The 14,480-nt window shown below is 46.6% G+C and overlaps 1 protein-coding gene across 1 annotated transcript in view; it reads left to right on the forward strand.

The window, feature by feature from the left end:
• The window catches only part of shank1 (SH3 and multiple ankyrin repeat domains 1), a 50,134-nt gene extending 38,068 nt beyond the window's left edge, over positions 1-12,066 (forward strand). Inside the window, exons 17-28 of the mRNA XM_029157805.3 lie at positions 5-129; positions 484-619; positions 729-809; positions 2,712-2,720; positions 3,078-3,104; positions 3,204-3,260; positions 3,455-3,570; positions 3,900-4,011; positions 4,717-8,275; positions 8,440-8,451; positions 8,719-9,609; positions 10,893-12,066. Of these exons, the coding sequence (XP_029013638.2) occupies positions 5-129; positions 484-619; positions 729-809; positions 2,712-2,720; positions 3,078-3,104; positions 3,204-3,260; positions 3,455-3,570; positions 3,900-4,011; positions 4,717-8,275; positions 8,440-8,451; positions 8,719-9,609; positions 10,893-10,980 (5,213 nt within the window). The 3' untranslated portion in view covers positions 10,981-12,066. The remainder of the gene's footprint in view (positions 1-4; positions 130-483; positions 620-728; positions 810-2,711; positions 2,721-3,077; positions 3,105-3,203; positions 3,261-3,454; positions 3,571-3,899; positions 4,012-4,716; positions 8,276-8,439; positions 8,452-8,718; positions 9,610-10,892) is intronic.
• The last annotated feature ends 2,414 nt before the right edge of the window (positions 12,067-14,480 follow it).

Raw genomic sequence — 14,480 nt, forward strand, 5'->3', positions numbered from 1 at the left:
TCAGCCCAGACTCCAATTGAGGAGTTCACTCCCACCCCGGCCTTTCCTGCTCTGCAGTACCTGGAGTCTGTGGACGAGGGAGGCGTGGCCTGGAGAGCTGGTCTCAGGATGGGGGACTTCCTGATAGAGGTACTGTACTAGAATGGTATTCTTCTACACAGCAGGGGCGGTTTCCAGATACAGACCCTATCTTAAACCGTAATTAATTACAAAATTTATAAATTTAAACTGAATTAAATTAGGATTGTAGAGTAAACCTGTGATGGATATGAGCATTTTCAAATCCCAGATAAAATGCTACGAACCTGTAAAAAATTATATTTTATATAATGTAATATTTGTTGTGAAATATTAAAAACCCTAAATATCAAATAATCACTTGCTTTTGGTCAGTCTGTTGCTTTACTTTATCTTTCGTCTATTCGTTTTTTTTCTTGCTTGGTAAAAAAAGGCATTTATAAGCTGAGTCACTCTGTGTTCCAGGTCAACGGCCAGAATGTGGTGAAGGTTGGTCACAGGCAGGTCGTTAATATGATCCGTCAAGGAGGAAACAGCCTCATGGTGAAGGTTGTCATGGTAACGCGCAACCCAGACATGGAGGAGGGTTCAAGAAAGAAAAGTAAGAGTCCGTAGCACCCTGAAGGAGGTGCTGTTGGTGATAGCTGGGGATAAGTGAACCGTGCTCTTGGACTGCTTGACTGATAGCTGCTGCCTTCTGTCCCCTCCAGTCCCACAGCAGAGCAAAAGGCTAAGCACTCCAGCTATTGCCCTACGATCCAAATCCATGACTTCGGAGTTGGAGGAGATGGGTAAGACTCTGATTTACTATTGTAAGCAAAAGACTGAAAAATTAAACTGAGGGGGAAAAGAAGGGTTTAAATCTGATGAGAAGAAAAAGGTTAGTAGGTAGAAGTAGACTGAAGTGATAAAGACTGATAGAAACAGTGTGAAACCAGAGTTGAGGTTGTTAAAGATGCTGATGGTGTGAAGAGGAGTTGAGCTAGGGCTAAATTTAGACAGCAAAAAGTATGGAGGGAGATGTGTACTTTACACCGCAGCAGAAGCGAACAGTGGCTACAGTCGTGGATGACGGTCTCAATGCATTTCACTGTTCTTTCAGAGGTTCCACACTGTCACTTCCAGCACCCCCACTACAGGTAACCCCACCCAGAAAAGTGTCACCATTCACCCTGTGATCCCTCTGTCACTGCCCGCCTCTCTTACCTCTTACCCAGCGGCACCTTCCACCGCCCCCTGGCCCGTCCACTGCTTTAACCCCCGGCTCCCACAGAGCAGCCTGCCAGCCCCTCTGCTCCGCACACACACATGCTGGCACTCAGCAAGTAGTTGTTTCCAAGGTAACACTGCAGGGAAACGGGTGTCAACTGGGAAGAGTTTCCGGGTGCCACAAAACCTCATTGCCGGGTGTTTGATCTTAAGGCATCAGTGGGCAAGTTGCAGAAATCTTAATATCTTTTGCTGAAAAGGTTGTTGATTCGTTTGGGAAAAGAAAATCACACCCAGGATAAAATTATTGAGATGAGCAATGTTTGAGGAAAAAAAGAAACAACTTTATTCCAGCTCGGTTACTATGGTAACAGCATTATGTGTGGCTATGCTTATGCCATATCTATTTGAGGCCAATTAGTGGGAGGAGAGCACATGGTGAGGGTCAACGCCCCCATCTGCACATCAGAACGCTGCTCAGCGTTTTATCGGCGATTGGACTGAATCTTGTTCAACATGTATGACGTTCGCTGCCACTGTCACTGTGGCGCGGTTCTGAACGTGTTCGGTGAGCTGTTGACGACGGATAAAAGGTGGTGACGTAGAAAGCAGCCTTTTGCTTTATCCCTCCCCCGTCTCCTCCCCTCACCTGCCGTCTCTTTGTGGTGTGACCTCACCTGACCAGCACAAAGCATGAGCACCCAGTCTGAAACACAGGTTCCAGATTCTTGAACACACTACCCACCACTGGCACATATGATCCAGTGCTCCCTGAATCAGTAATGCACCTACTGTATATAGGCTAACTGCAGGAAACTGGCAACTTTTCAGTCTACGTGTCTGTCCCAGTGGGAAGAGCATTTATTAGTACATATCCTTGGTTACGTGGTTTACAGGCTTCATAAAACCTAGATCACCATTGCTTGTAGCTCCTTTTCACTCAGGTTGTGATGAGCACAGTGTGTGATGAAGCCAGGTCAGCTGCTGCCATATGCTCATTCAAATGGATTCAGAATCATTTAGCTGTGACGCCAGCTAAACTCTCTCAACCCCCCCACCCCCCACCCCCCCGTGATTGGTGCAGTGTCCCAGTTCACCTACAAGTCATGCAGCAAGACAACAAGGACATCACGTTGAATTGTTCCTGCAGTGCACTTAACTTCACACACACAATGTTTGCACAACACCAATTTGACTAAGTATTGCTTAAATATGTTACAGCTTATTTTTGAAAGGATGTGTCCAGCATAGGTAAGGATATAAAACCTTTACATGAAAAGAAGATTTCATCGTCATGACTTGAATATAAATTCGGCCGAGAGCCCAGTTTCTTTTCAGCCTACACATGCTAACCTTTTAAACCAATAGATGCCAATAAGGGTCGCTATTAACTTTGCTGCTTACTGGTTTAATCACTAACTGTCTATTTCTTGTCTCCTTTGTTTTCCTAACTTCACTGCTAACGGGATCTAAACACTTAACAGTGGAGAGAGGTGGGAGTCGCCTAATTCCATATTTATCTACTGTACTGTACTCTGTGTGTGTGTGTGTGTGTGTGTGTGTGTGTGTGTGTGTGTGTGTGTGTGTGTGTGTGTGTGTGTGTGTGTGTGTGTGTGTGTGTGTGTGTGTGTGTGTGTGTGTGTGTGTGTTAGAGAGTAACAGGAAGCGGCATGCTGTGTGTTGCTGTTAACACAAAGCATGCGTGTGATGTACATAGTCTGAGGATGGAGAAGCCTGAGGAGGTGACTCAGTTTGTCAGGCTCCGGGGAATATGATTAGTATTCACTGTAACAACACTATTGCACTTTCACTCCAGCCAAAACTTAAGTCTCCTTTTGTCCTCCTTCCAGCTGCTACCCCTTGGAAAAAAAAATCAGGTATGGTCCGGTACCCGTTTAAGGCTTTGCATTTATGTCTGTCCAAAATGACTTGGCACCCGCCGCTCCGTCACTTATTAAGCTTATTTTGTGCTTTAGAATTCGAGTCCTCACAAGCTACAGAGAAGAAGAGGACAGTCTATCAGATGGCTTTGAGTAAGAGAGCTCATGTTTGTCAGTGGATGTTTCCTGATTTTCCCCCTCTCTTTCTCATCTGCCTTCATCAAGTGTGTCCCTTTCCACACATTGTTTCCCTCATTTTGTTGCAGTCCATTTTTCTGTTTCATCGCTGTGTGTCCCCCTCTCTCTCTCTTTCTGTTTGTCTCTTCCTCTCTCTTTTTTCCTCTCAGATAAACTAGATGAAATTCTTGCAGCAGCTCAGCAGACCATCAGCACGAATGAGGTGCCAGGGACACGGGGACAGGGGCCAAAGAGAGAAAGGGGAAGAAGTTTCTATGGCAATGAGGTGCGTGTTGTGGACCATCCTGCAGTGCACTTAGTTGTGTCCTGAAATCTGTGTTCCTACAGTATTCAGACTGGGCTTGTCATCAGAGTGAGAATCGAGTAGAAGAGCAGAATCAATAGCATTCCTATTAAAGGGTTATCAAAAGGGTCGAGAGCTAAAGATTTCTAAACCATGATTTGCATTCTTTGGCAAGTAGAGTATTATCACCTGGTCTGCTAGCTATAATTTGAATCAGTTTGTTACCAATGGTTAATGACCCCTGCCATGTTCTGTGCAGCTCTCTCTCTGCTCCAGCATTTACTCTGTTTTGTGTGTTGTTACCATTGCAGCCCAGTTACGGGGATCAGGCCGGGGTGATGTCATCGGGCCTCGGCTATGACCGCGGACAGTACAGCTCAGGTCACGCCCCACAGCACGGTATGCTGCGGCAGAAATCCATCGGTGAGGCTGTCTGTTACTCCTGTCTGCCCCTCCGTCTGCCTGTTTGTCTGTCCTCTTGACCAGTGGAGGTCTATAACCGTGCTGGCGCGTTTGTACCAAACTGTGACAAACCACGTCTTGTCTGTGGCCAACATGTGCACACTGTACTGTGTCTATAACTGTTGACCCACTTGTATTACCACTGTGATGTATAATGAGAACAAGATGCTTCTCTTTTACTACAAACCTTAATACCTACTTACTATATATACACTATTACTACAGACCTTACTACCTACTTACTATATATACACTATTGCTGACGATCTACTTTTTTTCTGAAGATTAAGTTTTTTGTATGTTGCGTACTAAAGCTTTTCTAATGCTTCCCATTACAGTTATGTGCTCTCTGAAAACCAATGAACCATTGCTGCTGTGTAATGATGTCCTGTTGCTGCTTGTATGGTATAATATATATATAGTAATAATTCACTTGCAGTACAAACAGATACAGGGACTGAGGACAGACTAACTGTCGGGTAGATGGGCAGGCAGATTTAGACAGACGCCCTCATACATTCAACTCTTTCTTGCACCGACTCCACCCCACTGTTCTTCTTTTTTTGCTCATCAGCCCCTTTTCTTGTGCCACTTGGTTTGTACCTTCTGCAAGTCTTTATTTCATCCCTTTATTTCTTCGCTCTTTTTGTCAATACCATCCTGCAGGGGTGCCTGAAGAGGAGAAGCAGTTTCTGCATCCTCCAGCAATGAAGTTCGCTCGAAGTCTGTCGGTGCCTGGCCCAGACGACATCCCCCCTCCTCCCACCACTGCTCCACCAGACCCTCCATTCTCCTCTGCTCCGCCTTTAGGCTGGAGGACTAAATCATCTCAACAGCCCTCTGTCTCTGTGTCCCAGTCCACCTCGACGTCTGCCCACTACCAGCCCTACTCCCAGGCGATGCATTTCACCCATGGGGGCAGGGAGAGGGCTGGTGTTCCCAGCACTGCCCCTGGTGGCACAGCAGTGGACCACACAGTGACGTATGCACATGCAACTGCCCATACTGCTCAAAGCAGGACTGCTTCGCGGAAGGTTGCCTATACTGGGGAGCCTGTTGGAGCTGGCATAGGGGTTGGTGGAGGGGCGAAGGCAGCAGGTCTTAGGAGAGGCTACAGCACCGCCGTCCCCCCATCTAGTATTGCTACTGTAATGCCCCAGCAGCAACAGACTACCCAGAGCCAACCCCAGCGAGCAGACCGCAGTGCAGCAGGGACTGCAGCGGGGGGTCCGAAAGGAGGTGCCCGTCGAGTTAAGGGCCCCCTGGTGAAGCAGTCCAAGGTAGAGGATCTGCGCATGGGCCAGGGGACACTGGGTGGGAAAGGCTCCATGGAGAAAAGCTCTATTCCCATCCCTACAATTATCGTCAAGGCCCCTTCAACCAGCAGCAGTGGACGCAGCAGCCAGGGCAGCAGCGTGGAGGCTGATGTGCCTGGACCAGGTGAGACAGATGATGCCAAAACCCCCCATGGTCCTCCTCCCTCCACCCCTGCTCCACAGCCTCCTGCCCCACCTTCCATTCCTGCACCACCTCCTCCATCCTTGCCTTCTATGCGAGCCCAGGAAAACCTGGACTTTACCAGCCAATTTGGGGCTGCTATTGTTGGTGCAGCTCGTAGAGACAGGGAGCGATTTCATGAAGCTCGCCGAAAGAGTGCCTCGTTGTTCATGTCTGCCGAGGAGGATGTGAGTCTTGGGGGAGTGAGTGATGGAATAGGCCTCCCAAGAACTCAGGTGTCACAGCAGCAGCTTAGCACACAGGCTGAAAGTTCTTCGATACGACTGCGTCCTTCCAAGTCCATCGACGAAGGCATGTTTTCTGCAGACACCTTTATTCATCACACCAGGAGTATGCCTCCAGCCTTTGGCCTACCTGAGTACTCCTCACCTGCACTGGATTATCAGCCTAAATCTGTGCCCACTGACTTGTACACAGCAGCAGGCAGGCAGTCAGCCCCCTCCACTACCACATTCATTCACCCTCTAACAGGGAAAGCTCTTGACCCCACGTCACCGTTAGGCCTAGCCCTAGCTGCCAGAGAGCGTGCTCTGCGGGATGACAGCAGGTTAAGGAGGGGGCCCGAGCATCACTTTAGCCGCCAGATGTCTAGTGTGGTGTTTCCTTCGTCAGCTGTTGCTTCCCAGCCAGTGTCGTCTGGTGCTCAGTCCTCAAGCTCGTCCTACCTGGTCACATCGTCTTCTTTAGCTGCCACAACGGCCACTGTCGGCCGCCCTCCCTCACCCAGAATCCTCAGAGGAGCTGGGAGTGTATGGGGTGAGGAGGGCAGTGGAGGAGACAGAGAGCGGGAAGGAGGAGGGGCTAGGGAGGGGCTCAGAGTTCGCTTCTCTGAGGACAAAACAGTCCACATGCACCACTACCAGTCTCAGCAGTATCAGCCAACCTACAAGGAGAGGGAACGGGAGAGGTCAAGGGAACGGGAAAGGGAGCTGTTAAGAGATCGGGAGAGAGACAAGGAGAGGGAGAGTTACATGAGGAGGGCAGAACAGGCTGCCGCAAACGCAGCAGCTGCTGAAAGCTCTGCTCAGCAGGTGTCCCAGTCTCAGCCGCCTCGGAGACCATCTTTTCTCAGGATGGAAAGTCAAGCTGACGCCTATATATTGTCGCTCACTCCTCCTTCTCCGCCACCGACCAATGCTCAGCAGACAAGAGCGCAGACTACTGGGAGCACTGGGACAGGCCTGATGGTTCTCCCCCCCCCTGCCCCATCAGTTGATGCAGACGACGAGTTTGTCTACGCAGACCCCCTCCCACCGCCGTTAGAGTTCGCCAACAGCTTTGAGAGGGGAATATCAGGGTACTCGCAACACGGGATGCGCCCCAACAGCCTAACGTCCCAGCAACAGCAGATCCCGCCCCCTCCGCCACCTCCTCCTCCTCCGCCTCCACCACCACCACCCCCACCAGCCCCCCAAAAAGACTCAGTTTTGGGTGGGTTTCCTGCGCACACACCCCTGCCCTCTCCTCAGGCAGGTGACTCCACCGCCTCTAGCCTCACATCTTATGACAGCGAGGTGGCTAATCTGACTCAATCTGCTCCCTCTCCATCCCAAATCTCACCCAACCCTCTACCTCCTCCCTCGCCATCCACCCTCCAACCCACCTCAACAGCAGGACCTCCTCCTCCCCCGTCAGTCTCACCCCCACCTCCTCCTGGATCGTACCACAGACCCTTCTCTATGTCCCACCCCCACCACCTTTACAACAGCACTCACACGCCTGGGCGCTCTTCTCCTACACTTCCCCTGCACACAGCCGCACCTCCCCCAGCCTACCGCGGTCCTCTGGCGCCCTCCTCCACTTCTGCCACCGCTGGTCTTTCTAGGGGCATCGCTTCCCACGCCACGACCGCTAGCTGTGCCGCTGTAACCACCGCTGCTGCCACCACAACAAGCACCTCCACTCAGCTCTACCAGGAGCGAACACACATGACGCACACACCCTCCACCGCCATCGCAGGCACTCGTAGGACAGGGGATCACCATCGTCCTCCACCCGCTACAAAGAAAGGAGAATCACAGGAGACGGTTGTAGACTCTGGGATAGAAGAGCTGGACAGTCGCAGCAGCAGTGACCACCATTTGGACAGCATCCTAGCTCTAAGTGGTGCTGGTGTCCGGGGGGACCGGATGGACCGCGGGGAGAGGGGACTGGAAGCCGGCAGGATGGGGGGAGGTGGGGCAGGGGAATCGGAAAGAGGAGGAGATTTTCTAGAATCATACATGAGTTACTTGGATGGACAGACTTTTGAGATGCAGAATGCCACAGCAGCGGCCTCCACTTATCCAAAAAGTAGTAGGTACAGAGAAGGCACTCGTGCTGGGGATATACACAGACAGACCAGCACGGCTCCTGCATCGTTCCACTCCCACAGACGAAGAGACGAACAGGAAGAGGACGATGTGGAGGAGGGGGTGGCAGAGGATGAAGGTGGACAGGATGGGTACGGGGTGAGGGACATGCATAATTTGGGTCGTCCTACTTCACCGTACTTTGATCGGCCACGCACTCCGGAGATGAAGCCTCTGTGGGGTGAAGGACAGATGAGCGGCGACGGAGGAGGTCAGTCCGGGGCCCTTCTGGAGGGGAGGAAGATTTACCCTCCCGCATCCAGTATGAAGCCCAGCATCATAAATGAGCTGAGCAGCAAATTGCAGCAAAGAAGCAAGGACAGTTGGAGCAGTCAGAGACCGCTGAGCAGACATAGGTACAGTATAAAATGTGGTTTTTGAAATGGACTGTTTAATGTTTGGGTTTTTTTTGCAAAAGGGTCTACATGTTTGCACCTTCTGTAATTCTGCTCTGTCTGGCTTGTGTAAGCGTTGTGTTGTAAACCTCTTATTTTTCTGGCTTTTTTCATGTGATTTGCAGAAGCAGAAGCAGGTAATAGAGCCACTTCAACAATACTTTCTGTTTGGAAGAATAAAAAAAACTGTGCAATAATAATGTACAGTTTGTGAAACGATAACAAAGCAAAGGGAACTATTAGACTGCCTGTACACAATCAGTAACAGTACAGACACCATTTTAATCCATAGGTTATAAAAATAGACAAGGTTTTCCCAGCATTCTGCATGAATGATTTGGTTTTTTTTGGTTTTGGTGTAATACTGCTTATATATTAATTTCTCCTGTTCTTTTTCGGTACAGATTTTCTGAAGATTCGGCCTCAGCTCTGAGCCCCCCATCAGCCCGATCCCAGTCCCCCTCTCCAATCTCGTTATCGCAGCCATCTTTGTCCCCGTCCCCCACACCTGTCTCCCAGTATCCCAACTGGGGACGATCTCCATCTCCTCAGCCCCCGGCTGCTTCTCAACCTCCGCGTTCACATTCACCGCTGTCCCCGACTTCTTATTCCCCTTACCCCACCTCTCCCAAACACAGACCTGTTTACCGGACCAAAGCCCTAGAATTCCAGTTTATTCCTAGTCGTGAATCGCGTAAAGCAGATTCACACATGCTCCAGCGCAGGAGAGCTCCCAGCCCTCTCATCTGCCGGTCAGAGACGCCCAAAGTGGGCCCACCACGTCCATCATCCCTCCCACTTCTCCCCACCTCACCTTTATATAGTGCAATTTATGACCTCCGAGGTTCAATCACCCCACCATCACCTGGAAATCCTCTTGGTGATCCTTACTTCTCACCATCCCCTCCACTGTTTGCTCCCTCTGGTGCCCCACCTCCTCCAAACTCTACCTTAGTTGTTTCAAGATCCCTCTCTCCAACCCACTTCCTGTCGGGGACCTCTTCTCCACCCCTGCACCCTCTCCCCCCACCTCCCTGTCTGAGTTACCCCCATCTACCGCCCCCTTCTCCTACAAAGCCGTTTGCCTCCAAGCCGCTTCCCTACTGGACCAAGTATGATGTTGCAGACTGGCTAGGATACCTGAACCTGGGTGAGCACAGAGAACGCTTCCTAGACAACGAGATTGACGGCACCCACCTGCCTTCCCTAACCAAGGAAGACTATCTGGATTTGGGCGTGACACGTGTGGGCCATCGCATGAACATAGAGCGCGCACTGCGGAGCATAATGGACAGGTATGGCTGCAGGTGCACAGGTTGCTGGGAAATATACTGTAACAAAAATGTATTTCAACAATCAATTAACAACGATGATTCATTGTCTACTTACATAGTAATATGTGTCTCCCCTTTAAAATGCAATGATGCCAAAACAAAAAAACACACCTCAAGATTAACTGACATTTATTTAATTACATATAATACACCTCCTCAAATTATAATGTGTGTGCTACTTCATGATAACCTTGCTTTATTTATTGAAGTGAATATATTAGGTATCACAAGACAAAAGAGAAATGTGCGTGTTCACTTTATATAAACTATATAAAAGTAATTCAAGTTTAAATTCTTTACCAGCACACAGTTGGTAAAGAATTCTAACTGTGTCACAGCAAAATCACATACCAATAGTCAGTGGACACCAAAACCGTTAAAACCCACAGAGAACAGTATTTAAAGTCACACAAGAGCCAAAGTGAAAAATTGTAATCACAACCAAGTGGGGTGAATTTTCTCAAGGCAACTCATAATGTGACTGTGTGTAATGCACCCATTGACACGTTCCCAACAATATCTGGGCATACTTCAAATGAGTCAGTGGATGGTGTCCTGCTCATGTCTGTGAAGGTTTAAGTATTAATATCCTGAAAGCATATCTCATTTGTTGTTATATCTTCCTTAATTTTATGGATCCTAATTTTATATAAAATTGTATTTTCAGCAATCTTCATATTAACCAACAATAAATCCTATCTGCTGTTACCTGGATGCTATATTTAGTTGTAGTATTGAAAATAGACGACTCAAATTTGCTTCATCCTTTTTGTCATACAGCCTGTTATAGGAGTGTTTTTATCTGGCTCTTCCCTCCTTTCACCATCTGCCTCCACTGTACGTCAGTCTTTAAAACCTTTATCTCCATTGTGTTAGAAAACAGCACCCTCTTCCTGTTTTGTCTTGAACAACCTTACACGCAAAGCAGCACAGTTCGGTCCTGAGAATGTAGATGATAGTTCATGGTCACAGCCTTGTTACTGTGGTTATACTGTAATTCTAAAAGAATGCACCACCCCCGTTTCACACGTATACATACATGGTCATACATAGCTGTTGTCAGTCCTCCACTACGTAATAGGGTTACTTATCAAATGACTATTTTCTAGCAAAATGTGAATGAAGTGTTTGATGAGGGATTTGAATATTTTACCAACTTGGAACTGATACCAGGCAACACATGCACAGGTCCTTATCATCTCATGAAAAAGACTAAACATGGCTGTTTGATCTTCTGTCCCCAGGCTGTCCAGCAGCCCATTTCCCATTTCTGTTCTCTCTCCTCGGGAAGGACAGAGCGAGAGGAGGAGGGACGATGGGAGCCGCAGCTGAGGTTGCAAATGCAGAGACAGAAACCCAGAGAGAGGAGGAAGGAGGGCTTAGAGTCAATGACGGAGGAAGACACAAGTGCTGCTATCCACAGTGGATTCACACAGCAAATGAGGGGGGGCCTGGCTTTCACACTGAGAGGGAGTCACGTATCAAAGGACGATGGAAACACAGGAGCAGTAAAAGGGCTGATGATCCATAAAGACACCGGGTGGCGCTTCCAAGTGTGGCAGGCTGACTTACACCCATATTCCCCTCACGCTCACGCACAGTCACAGCAGTCGCGATCACTTTTATCCAAGAGAAGTATGAAAACATCCTGGTGGCAGACGATATTATGAGTCAATAGAAACAATATTGAACCAAATACTTGAGTGGAACAAGCAAAAGCCAATGAGATTTTTTTAACATTTTGAACTGTTTGAGGAAGTTGTGTTGTCGGCTGAAGACATAAAGTCTCGCACCGCGCAGCCGTCGTATTTATCTCTCACTTGGCTGGTTGAATGCGTCCAGATTTAAAAGTGGAACCCACCGAGAATTTTAAGCGTGCAATCAATGACAACCCCTCCCCGCGTGATGGATGCCGGTTTTGAAGCGTGTCTGGAAATGGGTGCGGATGATGAGTGTGTGCAGGAAGGAGGCGCTGCCTTGTGAATGCGAGGCGCGTGAGGCTGCAGGTAGTGGGGCGCGTGGCTGATTGTTTGTCCAGCCGCAGTCGGTCAGGTCTTTATTTTTACCTCACCACTGGTAGGGCTCTGTCCTCACTGCAGGTCCTGTCATCAGAATCTTATGTGTTTCTCTATAGCTCTTTATCATAGGTCTTATAGCGACATATATACAGACTGGTCACTGTATCACAAATTTGTAGCAAAAATAAGTGCCCAGACCAACAACATAAAAAAGAAACACACACACACACAGGCGCCCGAGATACTACTATACATGCCTGCATGCATACACCAACAGGTAGACACACACACACACACACAAACACACACACACACACACACACACACACACACACACACACGCACTTAACTGTGTTTGTACAACAAGTTTATGGGACACCTTATATATATAAATATAAATAAATATTATATATATATATATAAAAGTCACTATGTATATATATATATATATATATATATATATATATATATATATATATATATATATATATTATTATAGATATATTATATATATATATATATATATATATATATATATATATATACATACACTATACGTTTGAATCCAAGATGTACTTATACAAAAGGAGATAGACTGTGCTTTCAACTGTTAGAGGGGATACATGACTACATGAAGAGAAATCTCCCAGAGGATTTTATTTATGGACAAAGACTTCCTCAGCGTCCAGGCAACTGTTGTACACACACAGACCATCTGCGCGACAGATACTGGAAAGGAGAGGGGAGGGGAAGAGGAAAAAAAACTGCCACTTTCTTGCTCTTTCCCAACCAATCCCCCCTGCTCCAACCAGGAGTGCCCCCCACCCCTACTCAATTTTATCCAGGAGGAAACAAGCAGCCACCTGGCTGAGGGGATCTGAGAGTAATGCTTATATCGAGTTTTAATACTATGATTGTTCTTACAGTTTTTAAACTTTAAATGGGAATACTGATATTGATATGAAGAGATTTATTGTTGCTACTTATCATTACTATCATCGTCCTTACTGTTACGATAGCTTCAGAGGGTTTCTGGTTCCTGCCTTCGGACGCTGAGATTGCGCTGTAGTGCAAAGAGACAGGTAAATATAAATATATGTATTTTTATTAGAAAGATGATATTTGGTGCACTGTACCCTTTACATTGCTTCTATGTGGCGTATGTAAAGCATTGCAAATTTAATGTGTGTCACACTTTAATTTATACTGAGTGTTGTTCTATTGTCAGAATATGAATCTATAATCGAAATGATATATCCAGTTTTATGGCCTCAAACTTTAATTTAAAGTTATTTGTCACTTTATATTACACACGCTAAACATATTATGGCGTTACAGTGAAATTTACTATGACTTTAAACAGTTGCTGTAAATGATTATTTTTGGATGACAGCCACTCTCTTGATCAGTCACAGAATTTGAACCATTCTTCTGTTTACGTGTCATGTTCTTCTGCCGTCTTATTTTCTAACAAGCTTTCATGGCACATTTGCATCTCATTCTAACCTCAGTCCTGCTCTTCTCACTGTTGCTGAGATCAAATATAAGGGCTCTCTCATGACCTCTCTACCTTGAACAACACTTCACCTCTCCTGCTGCTTGAGTCCTCGAACACATATCAAATCTGCGTTTCACATCGGGGCGTCAACAGGGAGCTGCTGTTCCTCCCAGCCCCAATACCCTCGGTCTATTTTTGCAAAAAGATAAATGCATTTTCATAAATCATGTTGCTCCAAGTGCACATAAGGTTGGCGATGAGCAATGGTCATTAAGTGGGATTTGTTTCTGTTATTGTGCTGTTCAAGTGGTCAATGAAAGATTATGTTTGAAGGCAAGATAAATGGCAATAAGGACGATGAAAATAATGGTAATCTAATTATGGTTTAAGGTTAAAAAAGTCTCAAGTTCTAAAGAATCTCTGTCTTCCAAATAATGTTTGACATGAAAAGGTACAATGTATTTATTTACCTGTTCTGCTTTCTATACAGTTCGACCCGTTCTCAACATCTGCCTCCTTCCACTGTTAATGGCCTGACAGCATTAAGAGCACCACTCGGTTTTTGCTCATTTGCAACTTCCTGTCTGTACAAAGCACCTTTTGCCGTTGCTCAGTATGATCACAGCTCATTGTTTATTACCAGCACATCATGCAATGACCCTATTTCCATTAGCAACTGTGACTTCTCACATTTCCCTTTTTGAGGTTTTTGTTTTTGTCAGTCAAAAAGGGGGATGTTTCTATAGGGCGGCAGGTGGAGTGTGGCCTCCTGTCCAAATGTAATCCTGGTCACATTCTTGTTTCTACCACAGTTTGCATGTGTAAATAGGGCCAATCTATAACTTTGGATAAGATATTCTGAGAACATCTGTTTGCTGATGCAGCAGTGCTCTTGTTAAGTGGCTGGTGGCAAAGCTGTTTTTGGAGAATTGTTTTAAAGCCTTTCAATGCATTTAGTTCTCTAGAGTGATGGCTCATTGTTGCAGTCAGGAGTAAAAAAAGTCAGGATCCCAGGGAATTGGTCTGACTCTATAGAAAGCACTTCTTCCTTTAAGAGATCTTTTAAAAAAATGAGAATATGAACTGATGAAAGATAACTTACAGAATATATGTATATGTGACATGCATATACACATTCATATAAGCCTATATGAATCTCAAATGTTTTAAGAGAATAAATTGTTAGAATTATAATAAAGATGAAGAAACTAAGCTCTTGTTTGTTTTGTCATGTGAAACATCTCATCCATATGGTTACTACTGCAGGACAAGCTGTGCAGGTCATGGTCTCAGAAAACACATTGTCTAAATTGCTG

The sequence above is a fragment of the Betta splendens genome, chromosome 8 (genome assembly GCF_900634795.4).
Source record: "Betta splendens chromosome 8, fBetSpl5.4, whole genome shotgun sequence".
Classification (NCBI taxonomy): domain Eukaryota; kingdom Metazoa; phylum Chordata; class Actinopteri; order Anabantiformes; family Osphronemidae; genus Betta; species Betta splendens.